This window comes from Schistocerca gregaria, chromosome 11, assembly GCF_023897955.1.
Source record: "Schistocerca gregaria isolate iqSchGreg1 chromosome 11, iqSchGreg1.2, whole genome shotgun sequence".
In the NCBI taxonomy this organism is placed as follows: Eukaryota; Metazoa; Arthropoda; class Insecta; order Orthoptera; family Acrididae; genus Schistocerca; species Schistocerca gregaria.
In genome coordinates, this window is record NC_064930.1 from 123,941,320 (window position 1) to 123,965,176 (window position 23,857).

Below are 23,857 nucleotides of genomic sequence, written 5' to 3' on the forward strand. Positions count from 1 at the left end.
TGAAGAAGAAGATCAAACAGGGCCATTCCATTAAAATCCCCTTGAGAGATGAAGTTGGCATAGCAGAAAAAGTCTTGACAGGCCACATCAAACCAACAGTGGACTTATGATAGGTAGGCAGGAAGACAATAAGACAGACCTGTTGTGCAACACCAGTGTTTGTGGACAGTACTGATAGAGCTCTCCTTAGCTGTTTGACCTAGATGTCACAGCATATATTAACCAGTACAGATGAATGAATGAAAGAGAAATAGGCCTAAGACTGACACTTGTGAAACACTAGTTATGTATACACTTGAAATAGATATCACAGCATACCTTATCAAGCACACAGATGACTGAAATTGATGGAAGACTGACCCCTATGGAACAGCAGTCTTGTAAATAGTGTTGATAGAGAACACCACGCTTAGGCAATACAGATGAATGAATGCAAGAAGAAAGGATCCAAGAGTAGACCCTCAGGTGTTGTAGAGCTGTGGTAAAAGAGTTTGTAGTAGGTATCACAGTACACCTTATCCATTATATTTACAAAGCAATGGAAGAGTGATGGAGCTGACTTTCACCCCTGTGGAAGACGAGTGCTGTACAATGCTGCTAGAGCAGTTCTCGGCTGTTTAGAGCAGATATTTCAGGCTACCTTGTTCAACACCGACGTATGAATGAAAGAGAATTGGACCTAACACGTCCCTTTGGGATCCCTATGATTCAAACTGCTACTAAAGCAGTTCTGAACTGTTTAGAGTACATACAAAAGCCTACACTGTGCAGTGCAGATGGATGAATGGATAAAAACGAGACCCTACATTGACCACAGTATCGACACTAGTGTATTACAGTGCTGCTAGAGTGATTCTGAATTGTTGTGAGTAGATATCGCCATCTACCTTGTGCAATACTGGTGCATGAACGAAAGAGAGCTGGAGTGAACATAGACTCCCGTGGAACACCAGTAATGTACAGAGCTGCTAGAGCACTTCTAAGCTATTTAGAATAGCTATCATGGGCTGCCTAGAGAAACAGACCCAACATCGATCCTTGTGGGTCACCAGTGCTGTTCAGTGCTTCTAAAGCAATTCTGAGTTGTTTAATGTATATATGGCAGGCTACCTTGTTCAGTACTGATGGATAAATGAAACAGAACTGGACAGAAGAGTGCCCTCTGTGAGTCACAAATATGGTATAGTGTTACTAACGAAATTCTGAGGTGTTTAGATATGACAGGCTTTCTTTTCCAGCACTGATGGAAAAGCGAAATAGAACTTGACCCATTGTTGAGGACTGCAGAAGTGTTTTATAATAGTGGCAGAGCTGTTCTGAGCTATCTAGATATCAGAGCCTACCTGATCCATTGCTGACGGATGGACAAAAGGGAATTGCCCCCAAAATTGATCTCCGTAGCATACCAGTGTTATATAATGCTGCTAGAGCATTTCTGAGCTGGTTGGTTGGTTTGGGAAAGGGAACCAAACACTAAGGTCGTCGGTCCTACTGGATTAGGGAAAGGTGGTGAAGAAAGTTGGCTGTGCTCTTTCAAAGGAACCATCCAGGCAATTGCCAGACGAAATTTAGGGAAACCACAGAACATCTAAATCAGGATGTCTGGTTGTGGGTGTGGACCATCATCCTCCCAAATGTGAGTCCAGTGTGCTAACCACAGAGGCTTCTTCCTTGGTCATTTCTGAGCTGATAAGAATAGATACCACAGCCTAACTTATCTAATACTAGTAGATGAAATGAAAGAGAGTTGGATCCAAATTGACCCCTGTGAAACATGAATGTTTTATAGTAGTGCTACAGCAGTTCTGAGCTGTCTGGAGAAGATACCACAATCTACCTCGTCCACTGCCGATGGATGAATGAAATGAACCCAAAATCTACAGTTTCATCTACGTGGTTACTCTGAAATTCACACTTAAGTGCTTGGCAGAGGGTTCATCGAACTGCCTTCGTTTCAGTGAGTGCCACCCCAACTCATGTATCATATCAGTGACACTCTCACCCTTATTGCGTGATATCATGAAACGAGGTCCTCCGTCCATCCTACCTGGTTAGAATCCCATACTGTGCAGCAATATTCTAGCAGAGGCCACACAAGTGTAATGTAGGCTGTCTCTTTAGTGGGTTTGTCGCATCTTCTAAATGTTCTGCCAACAAAGTGCAGTCTTTGTTTCGCATTCCCCACAGTATTATCTATGTGGTCTTTCCAGTTTAAGTTGTTCATAATTGTAATTCTTAGGTATTTAGTCGAATTGACAGCCCTTAGATTCGTGCAATTTATCGTATACCTAAAATTTATCGGCTTTCTTTTAGTATCCAAGTAGATGACGTCGCTCTTTTCTTTGTTTACTGCTAATTGCCACTTTTCACACCATACAGAAAGTCTCTCTGTCGAACAGTCCCATCTCTTATTAACTTATGCCATATGAATCTATGTATTGCAGTCGATACTGTATCTTTGAATTTGAGCCATATCTGGTCAACACTTACATAATTAGCTTGGAAGGTATCAAGCGAATTTTTATCTGTTGTTTTAAATAGATATATATTGCGGTTATTTTTAGTGGTTTTGGTTGATATGCTTTTGACCCTCGTTACAATGATCTTCCGTTGACTAATCCCTGTATCTGTCATGTTGCTCCTTATTAGATCAGGATTATTTGTGGCTAAGAGGTCAAGTGTGTTTTCGCAACCATTTACAATTCGTTTGGGCTCATGAACTACTTGTTCAAAGTAGTTCTCAAAGAAAGCATTTAGTACGATTTCGGAAGTAGTTTTCTGTCTACTACCGACTTATGAAGATGTATTTTCGCCAACAAATCGAGGGTAAATTGAAGTCTCCACCAACAGTGACCACTATTGCACAGTGCTGCTAGAAAAGTTCTGACTTGTTGATAGTACATGTCAAGCCTAACTTGTTCAATGATGAGAAAGGGATGTAAGAGAACGAGACCAAACAGCTACCTTTATGGAAAGGTAGTGTTATAGAGAGTGGCTAGAGTAGTTCTGACCTACTGAGGGTAAATATCCAGTCTAACTTTTTCAGTAATGACAAAAGATTACGAGAAAATAGGATCCAACACTGACCCCTATGGAAGATGAATGTATTATAGTAGTGCTGTTGCAGTTCTGAGCTGTCTGGAGAAGATACCACAGTCTACCTCGTTCACTGCCGATGGATGAATGAAATGAACCCAACAGTGACCACTTTTGCACAGTACTGCTAGAGCAGTTCTGACCTTTTGAGAGTACATGTCAAGCCTAACTTCTTCTATGATGACAAAGGAATGTAAGAGAACTAGGGCCAACAGCGACTCTTATGGAACGGTAGTGTTAGAGGGAGTGGGTAGAACAGTTCTGACCTACTGAGGGTAAATATCCAGTCTAACTTTTTCACAGTTCTGACCTGTTGACAGTACATGTCAAGCCTAACATGTTCAATGATGAGAAAGGAATGTAAGAGAATGAGGGCCAACAGTGACTCTTATGGAATGGTAGTGTTATAGAGAGCGAGTAGAGCAGTTCTGACCTACTGAGGGTAAATCACTTCTTCAGTGATGACAGAAGAACACGAGAAAATGGGACCCAACACTGACCCCTGTGGTACACCACACTCACCGAGCCCCACGTTGGAGACGCGCAGCCCGCTCTTGCCCAGGTTGCGGTAGCGCAGCCCCGGCGTCACCGTCGTCTGGCGCGCCACCGCGTGCTCGCCCAGCTGCCCGCCAGACTGGCCGCCGCGCACCGCCGCCAGCGCCCCCGCCGCCCCCGCAGCGGCCGCCGCCGCCACGCCCGCGCCGCCGCCCCCGCCGCCTCCGCCACCGCCGCCGCCGCCCCCGCCGCCGCCGCCCCCCGTCAGCAGCGCCTCCTTGGTGTTGGCCGCGGGCGCCGACGGGTCGGATGCGCCCGACCCGAGCACCGCCCCCGTGCCGAACTCCTCCATGCAGTCCAGGCTGGCGATCGGCGCCCGGCAGCTGAAACCACACGTACACGTCGCACGTCCAGTGTCTCCGATACACTCGCCGCCGGCGGTAAATGCTACCGCTAACCCCTTTTACAGGGCCTACATCTACAACGAGGATAATGGAATGTTGTCAAATTAAGTCGGCTGTGACTGAGGGATTTAGATTAGGAAATGAGACACTTATAATAGTAAAGGAGTTTTGCTATTTGGGGAGCAAAATAACTGATGAGGGTCGAAGTAGAGAGGATATAAAATGTAGACTGGCAATGGCAAGAAAGCAACGTTATAAGATGAACATCAACAAAAGCAAAACGAGGTTAATGGAATGTTGTCAAATTAAGTCGGGTGAGACTGAGGGAAATAGATTAGGAAATGAGACACTTATAGTAGCAAAGGAGTTTTGCTATTTGGGGAGCAAAATAACTGATGAGGGTCGAAGTAGAGAGGATATAAAATGTAGACTGGCAATGGCAAGAAAGCACCGTTATAAGATGAACATCAACAAAAGCAAAACGAGGTTAATGGAATGTTGTCAAATTAAGTCGGGTGAGACTGAGGGAAATAGATTAGGAAATGAGACACTTATAGTAGTAAAGGAGTTTTGCTATTTGGGGAGCAAAATAACTGATGAGGGTCGAAGTAGAGAGGATATAAAATGTAGACTGGCAATGGCAAGAAAGCAACGTTATAAGATGAACATCAACAAAAGCAAAACGAGGTTAATGGAATGTTGTCAAATTAAGTCGGGTGAGACTGAGGGAAATAGATTAGGAAATGAGACACTTATAGTAGTAAAGGAGTTTTGCTATTTGGGGAGCAAAATAACTGATGAGGGTCGAAGTAGAGAGGATATAAAATGTAGACTGGCAATGGCAAGAAAGCAACGTTATAAGATGAACATCAACAAAAGCAAAACGAGGTTAATGGAATGTTGTCAAATTAAGTCGGGTGAGACTGAGGGAAATAGATTAGGAAATGAGACACTTATAGTAGTAAAGGAGTTTTGCTATTTGGGGAGCAAAATAACTGATGAGGGTCGAAGTAGAGAGGATATAAAATGTAGACTGGCAATGGCAAGAAAGCAACGTTATAAGATGAACATCAACAAAAGCAAAACGAGGTTAATGGAATGTTGTCAAATTAAGTTGGGTGAGACTGAGGGAAATAGATTAGGAAATGAGACACTTATAGTAGTAAAGGAGTTTTGCTATTTGGGGAGCAAAATAACTCATGAGGGTCGAAGTAGAGAGGATATAAAATGTAGACTGGCAATGGCAAGAAAGCAACGTTATAAGATGAACATCAACAAAAGCAAAACGAGGTTAATGGAATGTTGTCAAATTAAGTCAGGTGAGACTGAGGGAAATGGATTAGGAAATGAGACACTTATAGTAGTAAAGGAGTTTTGCTATTTGGGGAGCAAAATAACTGATGAGGGTCGAAGTAGAGAGGATATAAAATGTAGACTGGCAATGGCAAGAAAGCAACATTATAAGATGAACATCAACAAAAGCAAAACGAGGTTAATGGAATGTTGTCAAATTAAGTCGGGTGAGACTGAGGGAAATAGATTAGGAAATGAGACACTTATAGTAGTAAAGGAGTTTTGCCATTTGGGGAGCAAAATAACTGATGAGGGTCGAAGTAGAGAGGATATAAAATGTAGACTGGCAATGGCAAGAAAGCAACGTTATAAGATGAACATCAACAAAAGCAAAACGAGGTTAATGGAATGTTGTCAAATTAAGTCGGGTGAGACTGAGGGAAATAGATTAGGAAATGAGACACTTATAGTAGTAAAGGAGTTTTGCTATTTGGGGAGCAAAATAACTGATGAGGGTCGAAGTAGAGAGGATATAAAATGTAGACTGGCAATGGCAAGAAAGCAACATTATAAGATGAACATCAACAAACGCAAAATGAGGTTAATGGAATGTTGTCAAATTAAGTCGGGTGAGACTGAGGGAAATAGATTAGGAAATGAGACACTTATAATAGTAAAGGAGTTTTGCTATTTGGGGAGCAAAATAACTGATGAGGGTCGAAGTAGAGAGGGTATAAAATGTAGACTGGCAATGGCAAGAAAGCAACGTTATAAGATGAACATCAACAAAAGCAAAACGAGGTTAATGGAATGTTGTCAAATTAAGTCGGGTGAGACTGAGGGAAATAGATTAGGAAATGAGACACTTATAGTAGTAAAGGAGTTTTGCTATTTGGGGAGCAAAATAACTGATGAGGGTCGAAGTAGAGAGGATATAAAATGTAGACTGGCAATGGCAAGAAAGCAACATTATAAGATGAACATCAACAAAAGCAAAACGAGGTTAATGGAATGTTGTCAAATTAAGTCGGGTGAGACTGAGGGAAATAGATTAGGAAATGAGACACTTATAGTAGTAAAGGAGTTTTGCTATTTGGGGAGCAAAATAACTGATGAGGGTCGAAGTAGAGAGGATATAAAATGTAGACTGGCAATGGCAAGAAAGCAACGTTATAAGATGAACATCAACAAAAGCAAAACGAGGTTAATGGAATGTTGTCAAATTAAGTCGGGTGAGACTGAGGGAAATAGATTAGGAAATGAGACACTTATAGTAGTAAAGGAGTTTTGCTATTTGGGGAGCAAAATAACTGATGAGGGTGAAGTAGAGAGGATACAAAATGTAGACTGGCAATGGCAAGAAAGCAACGTTATAAGATGAACATCAACAAAAGCAAAACGAGGTTAATGGAATGTTGTCAAATTAAGTCGGGTGAGACTGAGGGAAATAGATTAGGAAATGAGACACTTATAGTAGTAAAGGAGTTTTGCTATTTGGGGAGCAAAATAACTGATGAGGGTCGAAGTAGAGAGGATATAAAATGTAGACTGGCAATGGCAAGAAAGCAACGTTATAAGATGAACATCAACAAAAGCAAAACGAGGTTAATGGAATGTTGTCAAATTAAGTTGGGTGAGACTGAGGGAAATAGATTAGGAAATGAGACACTTATAGTAGTAAAGGAGTTTTGCTATTTGGGGAGCAAAATAACTGATGAGGGTCGAAGTAGAGAGGATATAAAATGTAGACTGGCAATGGCAAGAAAGCAACGTTATAAGATGAACATCAACAAAAGCAAAACGAGGTTAATGGAATGTTGTCAAATTAAGTCGGGTGAGACTGAGGGAAATAGATTAGGAAATGAGACACTTATAGTAGTAAAGGAGTTTTGCTATTTGGGGAGCAAAATAACTGATGAGGGTCGAAGTAGAGAGGATATAAAATGTAGACTGGCAATGGCAAGAAAGCAACGTTATAAGATGAACATCAACAAAAGCAAAACGAGGTTAATGGAATGTTGTCAAATTAAGTCGGGTGAGACTGAGGGAAATAGATTAGGAAATGAGACACTTATAGTAGTAAAGGAGTTTTGCTATTTGGGGAGCAAAATAACTGATGAGGGTCGAAGTAGAGAGGATATAAAATGTAGACTGCAATGGCAAGAAAGCAACATTATAAGATGAACATCAACAAAAGCAAAACGAGGTTAATGGAATGTTGTCAAATTAAGTCGGGTGAGACTGAGGGAAATAGATTAGGAAATGAGACACTTATAGTAGTAAAGGAGTTTTGCTATTTGGGGAGCAAAATAACTGATGAGGGTCGAAGTAGAGAGGATATAAAATGTAGACTGGCAATGGCAAGAAAGCAACGTTATAAGATGAACATCAACAAAAGCAAAACGAGGTTAATGGAATGTTGTCAAATTAAGTCGGGTGAGACTGAGGGAAATAGATTAGGAAATGAGACACTTATAGTAGTAAAGGAGTTTTGCTATTTGGGGAGCAAAATAACTGATGAGGGTCGAAGTAGAGAGGATATAAAATGTAGACTGCAATGGCAAGAAAGCAACATTATAAGATGAACATCAACAAAAGCAAAACGAGGTTAATGGAATGTTGTCAAATTAAGTCGGGTGAGACTGAGGGAAATAGATTAGGAAATGAGACACTTATAGTAGTAAAGGAGTTTTGCTATTTGGGGAGCAAAATAACTGATGAGGGTCGAAGTAGAGAGGATATAAAATGTAGACTGGCAATGGCAAGAAAGCAACGTTATAAGATGAACATCAACAAAAGCAAAACGAGGTTAATGGAATGTTGTCAAATTAAGTCGGGTGAGACTGAGGGAAATAGATTAGGAAATGAGACACTTATAGTAGTAAAGGAGTTTTGCTATTTGGGGAGCAAAATAACTGATGAGGGTCGAAGTAGAGAGGATATAAAATGTAGACTGGCAATGGCAAGAAAGCAACGTTATAAGATGAACATCAACAAAAGCAAAACGAGGTTAATGGAATGTTGTCAAATTAAGTTGGGTGAGACTGAGGGAAATAGATTAGGAAATGAGACACTTATAGTAGTAAAGGAGTTTTGCTATTTGGGGAGCAAAATAACTGATGAGGGTCGAAGTAGAGAGGATATAAAATGTAGACTGGCAATGGCAAGAAAGCAACGTTATAAGATGAACATCAACAAAAGCAAAACGAGGTTAATGGAATGTTGTCAAATTAAGTCGGGTGAGACTGAGGGAAATAGATTAGGAAATGAGACACTTATAATAGTAAAGGAGTTTTGCTATTTGGGGATCAAAATAACTGATGACGGTCGAAGTACAGAGGATATAAAATGTAGACTGGCAATGGCACGGAAAGCATTTCTGAACAACTGAAATTTGTTAAGATCGAGTATAGATTTAAGCGTCAAGAAGTCGTTTCTGAAAGTATTTGTATGGAGTGTAGCGATGTATGGAAGTGAAACGTGGACGATAAATAGTTTAGACAAGAAGAGAATAGAAGCTTTCGACATGTGGAAGAATGCTGAAGATTAGATGGGTAGATCACATAACTAATGAGGAGGTATTGAATAGAATTGGGGAGAAGAGGAGTTTGTGGCACAACTTGACTAGAAGAAGGGATCAGTAGGTAGGCCATGTTCTGAGGCATCGAAGGATCACCAATTTAGTATTGAAGAGCCAGCGTGGAGGGTAAAAATCGTAGAGGGAAACCAAGACATGAATACACTAAGCAGATTCAGAAGGATGTAGGCTGCAGTAGGTACTGGAAGATGAAAAAGTTTGCACAGGATAGAGTAACATGGAGAGCTGCATCAAACCAGTCTCAGGACTGATGACCACAGCAACAACAACAACATCTACATCTACATCTACATGGATACTCTGCAAATCACATTTAAGTGCCTGGCTGAGGGTTCATCAAAATACCTTCCCAATTCTTCGAAAATGTTCACATGTGTGTGAAATCTTATGGGACTTAACTACTAAAGTCATCAGTCCCTAAGCTTACAGACTACGAAACCTAAATTATCCTAAGGACAAACACACACAGCCATGCCCGAGGGAGGACTCGAACCTCCGCCTGGACCAGCCGCACAGTCCATGACTGCAGCGCCTTTAGACCGCTCGGGTAATCCCGCGCGGCGATAGGGCATTTGTTAAGGAATCAGTTAATGAGTTCCATGGTACTAGAGGGAGATGCAGAGGGAAAAAAACAGTAGGGGAAGATAGGAATACATCCAGCAAATAACTGAGGATATAGTTTGCAAGTGATACTGTGAGATTAAGAGAGGAATTACTCATCCAGTGCTCTATGGTGAGGGCACTTAACGACGTCGAACTTCAAGCATAATTTTGAGTAATTCTGAATCTCTTCCTCTTTTACGTGATTAACGTCTAATATTTAGCACATTGACTCCCAAGGGAACTGTCCAGTCCGGTATGTCGAAATATGCCCTAAAATTTTTGTATTGGAAGAATACAGCGACAGAAAGAAATGTTGCAGCTTGCCAAATCCAATAGCTCGCCAGACAGCATGAGAAGTGTACACGCCTGCCGTAGCCGTGGCGGAAAGCGCATGCGCAACACGGCGGGCACATATTCCGGATCGACGGCACACTGGTGAAGAGATAACGCTCCATAACGCGATCGTAATTTATAAAGTGAATTTCATTTTCCGTTGATACTCTCTCTGACACACTTGTTTTAACAATGAAGACAAAACTGAATTAAGTTTGTATCCGATTTCTTCGTACATGATTCCCTATAGGATCTGTCTTTCTGCGGGTTCAAGAGCTTCACAGTAATGTCGAATCCAACTTGCAGATCTGAGTCTCAGATATCGATATGACAATCTAAGGCCGAAACATGGGAGCGGGACTCTAAGCATTGTCGTGAGACGAGGTCTGGCTGCGAGAGTGGGCTTCCGTCACGTCGGTGATGGCAGAGGAACTGAATTGGAATCACCTACTTTTTCTGAAGACCTACAGGCCATGACTGCAGCGCCTTAGACCGTTCCCAATTCTCTGTTATTCGAATCTCGTACACCACGCGGAAAGAACGAACACCTATATCTTTCCGTCCGATCTCAAGATTTCCCTTATTTACCGTAGTGATCGTTCCTCTCTATGTAGCCGGCCGCGGTGGCCGAGCGGTTCTAGGCGCTTCAGTCAGGAACCGCGCGACTGCTACGGTCGCAGGTTCGAATCCTGCCTCGGCCATGGGTGTGTGTGATGTCCTTAGGTTAGTTAGGTTTAAGTAGTTGTAAGTTCTAGGGGACTGATGACCAAAGCAGTTAAGTCCCGTAGTGCTCAGAGCCATTTGAACCTAAATTATTGGTTAGGATGACGGAATGAGGATTGAGGAGATAGTTCCCCACTTTTATGTCAAAGTCTTTTAAAGAGGAGCACTTTCGCCTTTGTTAAGCGTCGAGAGGAGAATTTTTCCGTTAATGTAAATAAATGCGCGCAAATGCCCATATCACAGAGACAAAGCTCGAAAGTATTTGATAACAAGAGGCGTGGTGAACACTTGGAGACGTCTGGTACTTACAAGGCAAACTCCCCATCGCATCCACCTCAGATTTAATGCTAAGATAGTCCAACGGATAGCCTGTCAAAACTGAACACAGATCCAAGTATGAAAACAGGAAGAAGGTGAAATGAACTGTGGAAAAAAGAAGCAAAAACAATCAGTGAGCGGTCCAAGATCACCGGCCGCGGTGGTCTCGCGGTTCTAGGCGCGCAGTCCGGAACCGTGCGACTGCTACGGTCGCAGGTTCGAATCCTGCCTCGGGCATGGATGTGTGTGATGTCCTTAGGTTAGTTAGGTTTAAGTAGTTCTAAGTTCTAGGGGACTGATGACCACAGCAGTTGAGTCCCATAGTGCTCAGAGCCATTTGAACCATCGATCCAAGATCAATAATTGCAAGATTGAGCGATTTTAGACGACCGTGGAGTTGTGGTTATGTGGTGACGGTGGTGGGTTGCGAAGGGGGAGTCCCGGGTTCACATCTCCCTCACTCCCAATTTTTTGTTCACAAAAGTGTCAACCGTCCGTCCGGCTATTGAAGTGTCTGACGCTGTATTCAAATTTGTGCCTTTATCGTGCCGTACATCTACATCTACATGGATACTCCGCAAATCTCATTTAAGTGTCTGGCTGAGGATTCATCGAACCACCTTCCCAATTCTCTGTTATTCCAATCTAGTGTAGCGCGCGGAAAGAACGAACACGTATATATTTCCGTCTGATCTCAGATTTCCCTTATTGTACCATAGTGATCGTTTCTCTCTACGTAGCCGGCCGCGCTGACCGAGCGGTTCTAGGTGCTTCAGTCCACAACCGCGCGACTCCTATGGTCGCAGGTTCGAATCCTGCCTCGGGCATCGTGTGTGATGTCCTTAGGTTAGTTACGTTTAAGTAGTTTTAAGTTCTAGGGGACTGATGACCTCAGATGTTAAGTCCTGTAGTGCTCAGAGCCATTTTAACCATTTGAACTCTCTATATAGGTCGGCGTCAATATTTACACATTCGGAGGAGAAACTTCGTGATTGGAATTTCGTGAGAAGTTTCCGTCGCAACGAAAAACCCTTTCTTTTAATGATGTCCATCACAAATCCTGCATCGTTTCAGTGACACTCTCTCCTATATTTCGCGATAATACAAAACGTGCTGCCCTTCTTTGAACTTTCCTGATGTACACCGTCAGTCCTATCTGGTGAGCATCCCACATCGCGTAGCATTACTGTAAAATAAGACGGACAAGCGTATTGGCTCAAATGGTTCAAATTGCTCTGAACACTATGGGACTTAACATCTGAGGTCATCAGTCCCCTAGAACTTAGAACTACTTAAACCTAACTAACCTAAGGACATCACACACATCCATGCCCGAGCCAGGATTCGAACCTGCGACCATAGGAGTCGCGCGGTTCTGGACTGAAGCAGCATCACTATGGTACAATAAGGGAAATCTGAGATCGGACGGTTCTAATGAAACCCCATGTAATTCTGAGCGTGTGTGTCAATTTTTACCCCTCTATCTACATTATTCCGTGGTTTGTTAAGTTTTCAAATTTATAGTGAGTTTTGCCTTTTCCTCTGTTGTCCATTTCTCATAGCAAGATTAATCTGAAGCTATATACAATACATCCCAAAATCGACACAACTGCTACAATTAGTTCTTGCTAACGCTATTTTCGTATGTCGTGTAAGACTTTTAAAAGTATATGACACTTCCCACATCTGAACATGTGACCTCTATATATACGCAGCCAGATGTGCTACCCATTGGGTCACCCATCGCCTGGTTGGAATTGTATCTCTGCTGAGTGTCTTCTAAACAGGAAGTCACCGCTACGTTTTGCCAAAAATAATTTTATTTTGCTCTGGGTCATAGCTCATGACTGATTGTCGACAATCTCGTTACAATATACGGATCCACATGCAAAAGTTCTACAATTCTTTAGTTTTAGGCGAGTTTAGTGACGTTGCAGGGAGCAGGGAAAAGAATGTCCGTCGCTGCACATATCGCCGCTCTAAATGGCTGGAGCATCAACGCAACAACTTTCGCAAGATTGCCACTACCAGCGTTTACAAAATTCACTTCTACTGTCACTTAAAAGTTCCAATTGCATTTTCCATCACTAAATAGCTAAACTGTTTGCAGAAATAGCACGTAAAAGCCTCGTAACTTCGGCGACAACTCCTGCTACACACGTATAACTTCGCCTTACTCTTAGTCTGTGACGTCACCAGAGCTCCAGCCAGTAACAGAGCGCTTTTGATCACGTGACCAAATCTTGGTTTTTTTTTAAAATGATTTTTAAACTTCAATTACATAAAATTAACAAATATTTTGGGAGGCTATTGATTGTTAATGTTATTTGAATGTTATCATAAATCAGAACAACAAACGTAGGAACCATATTTCCTACACAGGAAAGCAGGCTTTTCCTAGTGTACATGGTTATAGAGCGTACTTTGTACCGTAGACAAAGTTTTGACAAGGCAACCACATTCGGAAATTTACCGTTTTGATGTAAAGTACAGTCCTGCGCAAAACTTAAGGATAACAGTAACTTCCGCAAAATGTGTCACTGCCGACTAACATAGCTCGATGTTTACAGGAGCATAACAATTGCACAACTGAAAGAAATACTCCAGGAAACGAACACAAATGACATTTTTAGTAACGACAGAAACTACACTGAAGTTACCACGATACACGGAGGTCTCCTGGTCGCTACAAAAGGCGGGACATATTTAGTAAACCTTTAAATACCAAGAGGAGTCCTAGGTAACCGGGGAATCCTCTAGGTAACCTACTTAGAAACTCATTTTTGGTCATACTGCTGCAACTACAAGAACTAATTTATTCATGTTTTTTATATGTACACTGCTTCCGTTTAAGATAAGTATTACATAGTTGGATCTATGATGCATTCCATATATAATAAAAACACGTTTCGGGTCATAGCAGGGCGCCACTCGGTACACCTCATTACATACTTTCATAGATTTTTTTTTCTGAATGTGAATGCTATTCATTTTCAAAAATAGCCTGCAAGCAAATCTCAGACATGACATTATACAGCTTCTGGATGAATGGGATCTCAGTGACCCGAGAGGTGTACGGAGTGAATCTGTTGACAACAAGATTTGTCAGAATTGACAGATAAACTGGGCTTCAGAAGGAAGTGACATCGTCAGTGAAAACTCTGATAGAGATCCCGCCGAAAGAGATGAGTTCATTGTGAAGTCAGGACAAAAATTTAAAGCTCAATCCTCCCAGTAACTCGCTGTCTATATTCGCATATTTTACTGTTCGCGTCGCTTCTTCTGTATAATCTTTCATTGATTGTATCAAAACCGTTTGTATTATGATACACTGTGAAATTTCCAGCATTAGCAAGCCCCGCGATAAAGAAGTAATGTTATCGTTCATTGTTGGCTTAAAGTAAATTGGGCTCATTTAAAATTTTTAAGCACTGTAGGGCTCCCCTCATTCAAAATAATCTTTCTCTAATTTCATTGTACAGTCACATGAGAAATAGGTTAGTTTCAGAATTTTCGGACGGTTACAAAACTATATTTTCGTAAGTTAGTCGTATGAGTGTTCTGGATACGTAATTTAATTTCTAGCATATCAGCGTTTGTGGCTCATAATTCTGCCAAAGTACACCTCACCACTGAAATTCATTGTATATAACCGCAAGTAATCGTGCGTTTTTGAGAACTTTCGTAAGTTTCCATTCGCCTTTATATTATCTACGAGCAATTTGAAACAAACCAGGGTTTGTGATTCAGTTACTATAGCGACTTTCTAACTCACATTTTGTGTTACATCTGGTTGTCCTGAAGAGGAGTAGCCCTATGTAGTACCTGCATTTATCGTAAATTAATTCGCTTTTCGAGTTTGCTAACAACTGCAATTAACATCAAATAGTTTCAGGAAGCTAGTACTTTTACGACAAGTTTTTGTGTTGCCTCAATAGAAATGTCGTTTTGTGTATGTGCTCCAATTCTTATAGGGAATTACCCACTTTCTAGATCTATAGATTAAAAGATATTCAGCCGGTTTAATTTAAAGCCTCTTGTTCACTGCCTTGTAACACGTTACACCAGCCAAAATGCAGCCCCACTGTGAATGCTGTTCTCAAAGATGGGATCAGTTGGCTGAAGTTCGCAAGCAGCTGGAATACAGACTTCGAGAAAGCTTTTGAAAATATGGACTAGAATATTCTCTTTCAAATTGTGAACGCGGCAGGGTAAAATACAGGGGGCGAATGGCTATTTACAATTTGTACAGAAACCAGATGGCAGTTATAAGAGTCGAGGGACATGAAAGGGAAGCAGTGGTTGGGAAGGGGGTGAGACAGGGTTGTAGCCTATCTCCGATGTTATCCAATCTGTATACTGAGCAAGCAGTAAAGGAAACAAAAGAAAAATTTGGAGTAGGTATTAAAATCCATGAAGAAGAAGTAAAAACTTTGAAGTTCGCCGATGACATTGTAATTCTGTCAGAGACAGGAAAGGACTTGGAAGAGCAGCTGAACGGAATGGACAGTGTCTTGAAAGGAGAATATAAGATGAACATCAACAAAAGCAAAACGAGGGTAATGGAATGTAGTCGAACTAATGTAGGGTGTTGCTGAGGGAATTACATTAGGAAATGAGACATTTAAAGTAGTAAAGGAGTTTTGCTATTTGGGGAGTAAAATAACTGATGATGGTCGAAGTAGATAAGATACAAAAGGTAGACTGGCAATGGCAAGGAAGGCGTTTCTGTAGAAGAGAAATTTGTTAACATCTAGTATAGATTTAATTGTCAGGAAGTCGCTTCTGAAAGTATTTGTACGGAGTGTAACCATGTACGGAAGTGTACGTGGACGATAAATAGTTTAGACAAGAAAAAAATAGAAGCTTTCAAAATGTGGTGCTACAGAAAAATGCTGAAGATTAGATGAGTAGATCACATACCTAATTAGGAGGTACTGAATAGAATTGGGGAGAAGGGAAATTTGTGGCACAACCTGACTAGAAGAGGGGATCGCTTAGTAGGACATGTTCTGAGGCATCAAGGGATCACCAATTTAGTATTGGAGGGCAGTGTGGAGGGTAAAAATCTTAGAGGGAGACCAAGAGATGAATACACTAAGCAGATTTAGAAGGATGTAGGTTGCTGTAGGTACTGGGAGATGAAGAAGCTTGCACAGGATAGAGTAGCATGGAGAGCTGCATCAAACCAGTCTCTGGACTGAAGACCACAACAACAACAACTGTCAAACGGTGTGCTGGAACAGCTCCCGACAGTCATGTACCTGTGATACCTGTACCAGAGGTAACTCAATTCTACTCTCTGCTGTGCAACCTGTCTCCTCTGAAGAAAGTACATGATCCACCATTACCCATTTACTTGACTGCGGGTAGAGTGTAAATGGTAGGTCTAGGTGTCCTTATAGGTTGAACAGGGGCTGGGAAGGTCTCAGGGTGTTGTACCGATCCCCCTAAACAACACGTCCGAGGTGCTGTCCTTCACTGTAGCTGAAACTGAGCTACTGGGACTCACTTCACCTGTTCTGGGGAAACCTGTTTTGCTCGGAGTCACAAGAAGGCAAGCGCAAAACGGGTAGGAATCTATTAACCGTCGGCAGTTCAAACGCACATTGAAAGATTATATCCCACAGAGAAATGGCAGCAAGGGACAGAAAAATAAACCAGGTTCACTCAGTGTGTATGCTCGGGGGTCTCATTCAACATGTTGAGGAACATGCTCCAGCAGGCATTGAGGGAACAGGTTGCAACCAACTGCAGACTGTGGCTCACGTTGGAACAAATGATGCCTCTCGTTTGGGCTTGTAGGTCATTCCGGAGACAGGCAGAGAAAGCTGAGAAGACCAGACTTACGAGTGGAGTTTCAACGAAGTTCAAAATTTGCTGCATTCGCCCTGAAATGATCGTGGACCTTTGGTTCCGAGTTGAGTGGAAGGATTGAACTAGAGACGTCGGAAGTTCTGTGATAAGCTAGGCTGCGACTTCCTTGACTTGTAGTAATAGAGTTGAGATATGTAGGGTCCCCCTAAATAGGTCACTCGTGCACTACACGTCAGAGGCTGCTACTCAAGTAGCTGACTGTGTGTGTTGGATACTCATAATGGTATTGGAGACTGGGCGACTCTTCATCCAATCCAGACAACGATAGCTGTAGGAAACCCCAAAGTATCAGTGTAGGATCGAAAGGAATGCCACCCACAAATGAGAGTATTTAAGTCCTAATTGTAAATTGCCGAAGCTTTCGCAACAAATTGCCAGAGTTTGAAGCACTCACGATAAGCAGTGAAGCTCACACAATACTAGGAACAGAAAGGTGGTTGAAACCTGAAATTGATAGCATTGGGGTTTTGGGGGCAAGGAAAGGAAAGGCAAATGGGAAATGGAGGTGGTGTATTTGTTGCAGTAGATAAAAAACAAAAAATCCAGAGAGACAGAAATTGAAGTTGAATGTGAGATTGTTTGGACAATACTCAGTATCAGGGGTGGGCCACACCCATGAGACTCATCCGCTGATGTAGCCCAAAACTTCATAGAAAACCTCAGTTCACTTGTGCGTAAGTTCCCCACTCATACTGTGATCATTGGTGGAGACGTAAATCATTCAACAATGAATTGGGAAAATTACAGTTTTGTTAGTGGTGGGCGTGAAAAGGGATTCTGTGAAACTTTACTAAATGCCTTCTCTGGAAACTACCTAGAGGAGGTAGTTAGGAGCCATAGTCATGACGGAAATATATTGGGTCGAATGGCAACAAATAGACCTGACGTCTTTCAGGATGTCCACATCCAGACTGATATCAGTGACTATGGGAATAATGATTATCAAGCCACAAACGACAACTAAAACATATATATATATATATATATATATGTGTGTGTGTGTGTGTGTGTGTGTGTGTGTGTGTGTGTGTGTGTGTGTGTGTGTGTGTGTGTGTTGTTGTTGTTGTTGTCTTCAGTCCTGAGACTGGTTTGATGCAGCTCTCCAAGCTACTCTATCCTGTGCAAGCTTCTTCATCTCCCAGTACCTACTGCAACCTACATCCTTCTGAATCTGCTTAGTGTATTCATCTCTGGCTCTGCCTCTACGATTTTTACCCTCCACACTGCCCTCCAATGCTAAATTTGTGATCCCTTGATGCCTCAGAACATGTCCTACCAACCGACCCTTCTTCTGGTCAAGCTGTGGCACATACTCCTCTTCTCCTCACTTCTATTCAATACCTCCTCATTAGTTATGTGATCTACCCATCTAATCTTCAGCACTCTTCTGTAGCACCACATTTCGAAAGCTTCTTAACTCTTCTTGTGCAAACTAGTTATCGTCCATGTTTCACTTCCATACATGGCTACACTCCATACAAATACTTTCAGAAACGACTTCCTGATACTTAAATCTATACTCAATGTTAACAAATTTCTCTTCTTCAGAAACGCTTTCGTTGCTATTGCCAGTCTACATTTTATATCTTCTCTACTTCGAACATCATCAGTTATTTTGCTCCCCAAATAGCAAAACTCCTTTACTACTTTAAGTGTCTCATTTCCTAATCTAATTCCCTCAGCATCTCCTGACTTAATTCGACTACATTCCATTATCCTCGTTTTGCTTTTGTTGATGTTCATCTTATATCCTCCTTTCAAGATGCTATCCATTCCGTTCAATTGCTCTTCCAAGTACTTTGCTGTCTCTGACAGAATTACAATGTCATCGGCGAACTCAAGGTTTTTAATTCTTCTCCATGGATTTTAATACCTTCTCCGAATTTATCTTTTGTTTCCTTCACTGCTTGCTCAATATGGAGAGTGAATAACATCGGGAAGAAGATATATATATATATATATATATATATATATATATATATATATATATATATATATATATATATATATATATACTCAGTAAACTAGATAAAATATCTTGGAGAATGGATAGACATTGGACTGACCGAAAAAGGAGCAATGGGAGCACGAATAAACAAAATGAACTTAGCATATAAACTACCAACACCTAAATTAAGAAGAATATTTCGATAAATGCAAAAGTGAAACATTACCGAACAGTGATCCGCCCTGAAGCTCTGTATGCAGCTGAAACTCTCACCTTATCAAGAACTGGAGTGACCAAGAGGCTAGAACTGATAGAACGAAAGATTCTCAGGAGATTATTAGGACTTCGAAGAACAGAAGATGGTCAATTTAGAAACGGAGCGAACCAGGAACTGTACACAAAGACAGAAAAAAATTTCGACTTCTTCATGTTCTTCGGACAGATCCTCAGAATGGACCAGGGGAGGTTAACACGGCGAATCACACAATTTCTGATGAACAAGAAGACCAAAGTACGATGGATGCAAGAGATACAAAGAGATCTGGAAGAAATGAGAATACGGGAACCGGAGATATACAACAGAGTGATTTTTAAATAAAAAATTCAGGCTTTCAGAGCTTTCGAGGAGAGAACGAGACTCAGAACAAATTCATCTTGGACAGAAGAACGAAGAAGTTTCAGAATGAAAGAATCTTGGGAAAGAAGAAATGCGAGAAGAAACGAAGCTGAAGCGAATTAACGTGGTCCTAAGATAGCCAAAACGAAAGTAGAAGAAGAAACTAGATAAATCAGTAACGTCTTATCTCAATGAGGAAACTTAAACTTTCAGCACACGTCAGAAGCATGTAGATTAACTCTAGCTCCAGTTCAAATGAATAGTTGACCACGCGCTGGGTAGATATGTACCCAGTAGAACAGTTCTTAATGGGAGGGAACCTCCACGATATACAGTCACTGTAAACAAACAGAAATTACTGCATAATAGGTGTTAAACAAAGCGGAGGGCTATCCACAGACAGATGCTGAATAATGCACGTTTAGCTGTCAAAAGAGCAATGTGTGATACCTTCAACGACTACCATAGCAGAATATTGTCAAACGACACTTCACAAAATGCAAAGAATTTCTGGTCGTATGTAAAGGTTATTGCTGGCACCAAAGTTAGTGTCGAGTCCCTAGCGAATGAGACAAGAATTGAAACTGAGGGTAGCAAAGCAAAGGCTGAAACGCTTAACTCCGTTCTCAAATGTTCCTCTACACAGGAAAACCCAGGACAACTGCCCCAATTTCATACTCGTACCACTGAAAAGATGAATGAAGTAAGTATTAATGTCAGTGGTGTTGGAAAACAGCTCAAATCTTTGAAATTGAACAAGGCCCCAGGCCAAGATGGAATACCTGTCAGATTCTATACTAAGTTTGCGGCTGAGTTAGCCCCTCTTCTCATCATAATCCATCGTAAATCCCTCGAACAAAAAAAACCGTGCCCAGTTCTTGGAAAAACGTACAGGCCACACCCATCTATAAGCATGGTAGTAGAAGTCATCCACAAACCTACCGTCCAATACCCTTGGCATCGATTTGTTGTGGAATCTTAGAAGACATTGTGAGCTTGAACATAATGAGGAATCTTGAACAGAATGACCTCCTCAAAGCCAACCAGTATGGATTTCGAAAACACTGATCATACAAAACCCAACTCGTACTTATCTCACATTACTAGTGAAAGGTTTGGATCAAGACAACCAGGTAGATGCAGTGCTTTTTGATTTCTGAAAAGCATCTGACTCAGTACTGCACCTAGGCTTATTGTCAAAAGATCCATCATATGGGGCATCAAGTGAAATTTGTGAATAGGTTGAGGACTTTTTGGTAGGGACGACGCAGCGTGTTATCTTGGATGGAGAGTCATGGTCAGATGTAGAAGTAACTTCGTGTGTGCCCCAGGGAAGTGTGCTAGGGCCCTTGGTGTTCATGTTGTATGTTAATGACGTTGCAGACACTTTTAATAGTAAAATAAGGCGTTTTGCAGGTGATGCAGTTATCAATAATGAAATACTATATGAGAGAAGCTGCATAAGTTTCAGTCATATCTTGTAAGGTTTCAACATGGTGCAGAGATTGGCAACTTTATCTAAATGTTCAGGAATATAAAATTTTCCACTTCACAAAACGAAAAAATTAAGTGCCCTTTGGTCATCAGTCTACTAACTGGTTTGATGCGGCCCGCCACGAATTCTTCCTCTTCACCTCAGAGTAACACTTGCAACCTACGTCCTCAATTATTTGCTTGACGTATTCCAATCTCTGTCTTCCTCTACAGTTTTTGCCCTCTACAGCTCCCTCTAGTACCATGGAAGTCATTCCCTCATGTCTCAGCAGATGTCCTATCATCCTGTCCCTCCTCCTTATCAGTGTTTTCCACATATTCCTTTCCTCTCCGATTCTGCGTAGAACCTCCTCATTCCTTACCTTATCAGCCCACCTAATTTTCAACATTCGTCTGTAGCACCACATCTCAAATGCTTCGATTCTTTTTTGTTCCGGTTTTCCCACAGTCATTGTTTCACTACCATACAATGCTGTACTCCAGACGTACATCCTCAAAAATTTCTTCCTCAAATTAAGGCCGGTATTTGATATTAGTAGACTTCTCTTGGCCAGAAATGCCTTTTTTTGCCATAGCGAGTCTGCTTTTGATGTCCTCCTTGCTCCGTCCGTCATTGGTTATTTTACTGCCTAGGTAGCAGAATTCCTTAACTTCATTAACTTCGTGACCATCAATCGTGATGTTAAGTTTCTCGCTGTTCTCATTTCTACTACTTCTCATTACCTTCGTCTTTCTCCGATTTACTCTCAAACCATACTGTGTACTCATTAGCCTGTTCATTCCGTTCAGCAGATCATTTAATTCTTCTTCACTTTCACTCAGGATAGTAATGTCATCAGCGAATCATATCATTGATATCCTTTCACCATGTATTTTAATTCCACTCCTGAACCTTTCTTTTATTTCCATCATTGCTTCCTCGATGTACAGATTGAAGAGTAGGGGCGAAAGGCTACAGCCTTGTCTTACACCCTTCTTAATACGAGCACTTCGTTCTTGATCGTCTACTCTTATTATTCTCTCTTGGTTGTTGTACATATTGTACACTCCTGGAAATTGAAATAAGAACACCGTGAATTCATTGTCCCAGGAAGGGGAAAATTTATTGACACATTCCTGGGGTCAGATACATCACATGATTACACTGACAGAACCACAGGCACATAAACACAGGCAACAGAGCATGCACAATGTCGGCACTAGTACAGTGTATATCCACCTTTCGCAGCAATGTAGGCTGCTATTCTCCCATGGAGACGATCGTAGAGATGCTGGATGTAGTCCTGTGGAACGGCTTGACATGCCATTTCCACCTGGCGCCTCAGTTGGACCAGCGTTCGTGCTGGATGTGCAGACCGCGTGAGACGACGCTTCATCCAGTCCCAAACATGCTCAATGGAGGACAGATCCGGAGATCTTGCTGGCCAGGGTAGTTGACTTACACCTTCTAGAGCACGTTGGGTGGCACGGGATACATGCGGACGTGCATTGTCCTGTTGGAGCAGCAAGTTCCCTTGCCGGTCTAGGAATGGTAGAACGATGGGTTCGATGACGGTTTGGATGTACCGTGCACTATTCAGTGTCCCCTCGACGATCACCAGAGGTGTACGGCCAGTGTAGGAGATCGCTCCCCACACCATGATGCCGGGTGTTGGCCCTGTGTGCCTCGGTCGTATGCAGTCCTGATTGTGGTGCTTACCTGCACGGCGCCAAACACGCATACGACCATCATTGGCACCAAGGCAGAAGCGACTCTCATCGCTGAAGACGACACGTCTCCATTCGTCCCTCCATTCACGCCTGTCGCGACACCACTGGAGGCGGGCTGCACGATGTTGGGGCGTGAGTGGATGACGGCCTAACGGTGTGCGGGACCGTAGCCCAGCTTCATGGAGACGGTTGCGAATGGTCCTCGCCGATACCCCAGGAGGAACAGTGTCCCTAATTTGCTGGGAAGTGGCGGTGCGGTCCCCTACGGCACTGCGTAGGATCCTACGGTCTTGGCGTGCATCCGTGCGTCGCTGCGGTCCGGTCCCAGGTCGACGGGCACGTGCACCTTCCGCCGACCACTGGCGACAACATCGATGTACTGTGGAGACCTCACGCCCCACGTGTTGAGCAATTCGGCAGTACGTCCACCCGGCCTCCCGCATGCCCACTATACGCCCTCGCTCAAAGTCCGTCAACTGCACATACGGTTCACGTCCACGCTGTCGCGGCATGCTACCAGTGTTAAAGACTGCGATGGAGCTCCGTATGCCACAGCAAACTGGCTGACACTGACGGCGGCGATGCACAAATGCTGCGCAGCTAGCGCCCTTCGACGGCCAACACCGCGGTGCCTGGTGTGTCCGCTGTGCCGTGCGTGTGATCATTGCTTGTACAGCCCTTTCGCAGTGTCCGGAGCAAGTATGATGGGTCTGACACACCGGTGTCAATGTGTTCTTTTTTCCATTTCCAGGAGTGTATATGACCCGTCTCTCCCTATAGCGTACCCCTAACTTTTTCAGAATCTTGAACAGCTTGCACCATTTCATATTGTCGAACGCTTTTTCCAGGTCGACGAATCCTATGAACGTGTCTTGATTTTTCTTTAGCCTTGCTTCCATTATTAGCCGTAACGTCAGAATTGCCTTTCTCGTCCCTTCACTTTTCCTAAAGCCAAACTGATCGTCACTTAGCGCATTCTCAATTTTCTTTTCCATTCTTCTGTATATTATTCTTGTAAGCAGCTTCGATGCATGAGCTGTTAAGCTGATTGTGCGATAATTCTCGCACTTGTCAGCTCTTGCCGTCTTCGGAATTGTGTGGATGATGCTTTTCCGAAAGTCAGATGGTATGTCGCCAGACTCATATATTCTACACACCAACGTGAATAGTCGTTTTGTTGCCACTTCCCCTAAATATTTTAGAAATTCTGATGGAATGTTATCTATCCTTTCTGCCTTATTTGACTGTAAGACCTCCAAAGCTCTTTTAAATTACGATTCTAATACTGGATCCCCTATCTCTTCTAAATCAACTGCTGTTTCTTCTTCTATCACATCAGACAAATCTTC

The 23,857-nt window shown here is 42.4% G+C and overlaps 1 protein-coding gene across 1 annotated transcript in view; it reads right to left on the reverse strand.

Annotated features, from left to right (window-relative positions):
- The window catches only part of LOC126295059 (voltage-gated potassium channel subunit beta-2-like), a 1,105,917-nt gene that overhangs the window by 83,618 nt on the left and 998,442 nt on the right, over positions 1-23,857 (reverse strand). The window contains exons 5-6 of the mRNA XM_049987306.1: positions 3,829-3,974; positions 3,619-3,729 (exon numbers count right to left, since the gene is read on the reverse strand). Coding sequence (XP_049843263.1) covers positions 3,619-3,729; positions 3,829-3,974 — 257 coding nt within the window. The remainder of the gene's footprint in view (positions 1-3,618; positions 3,730-3,828; positions 3,975-23,857) is intronic.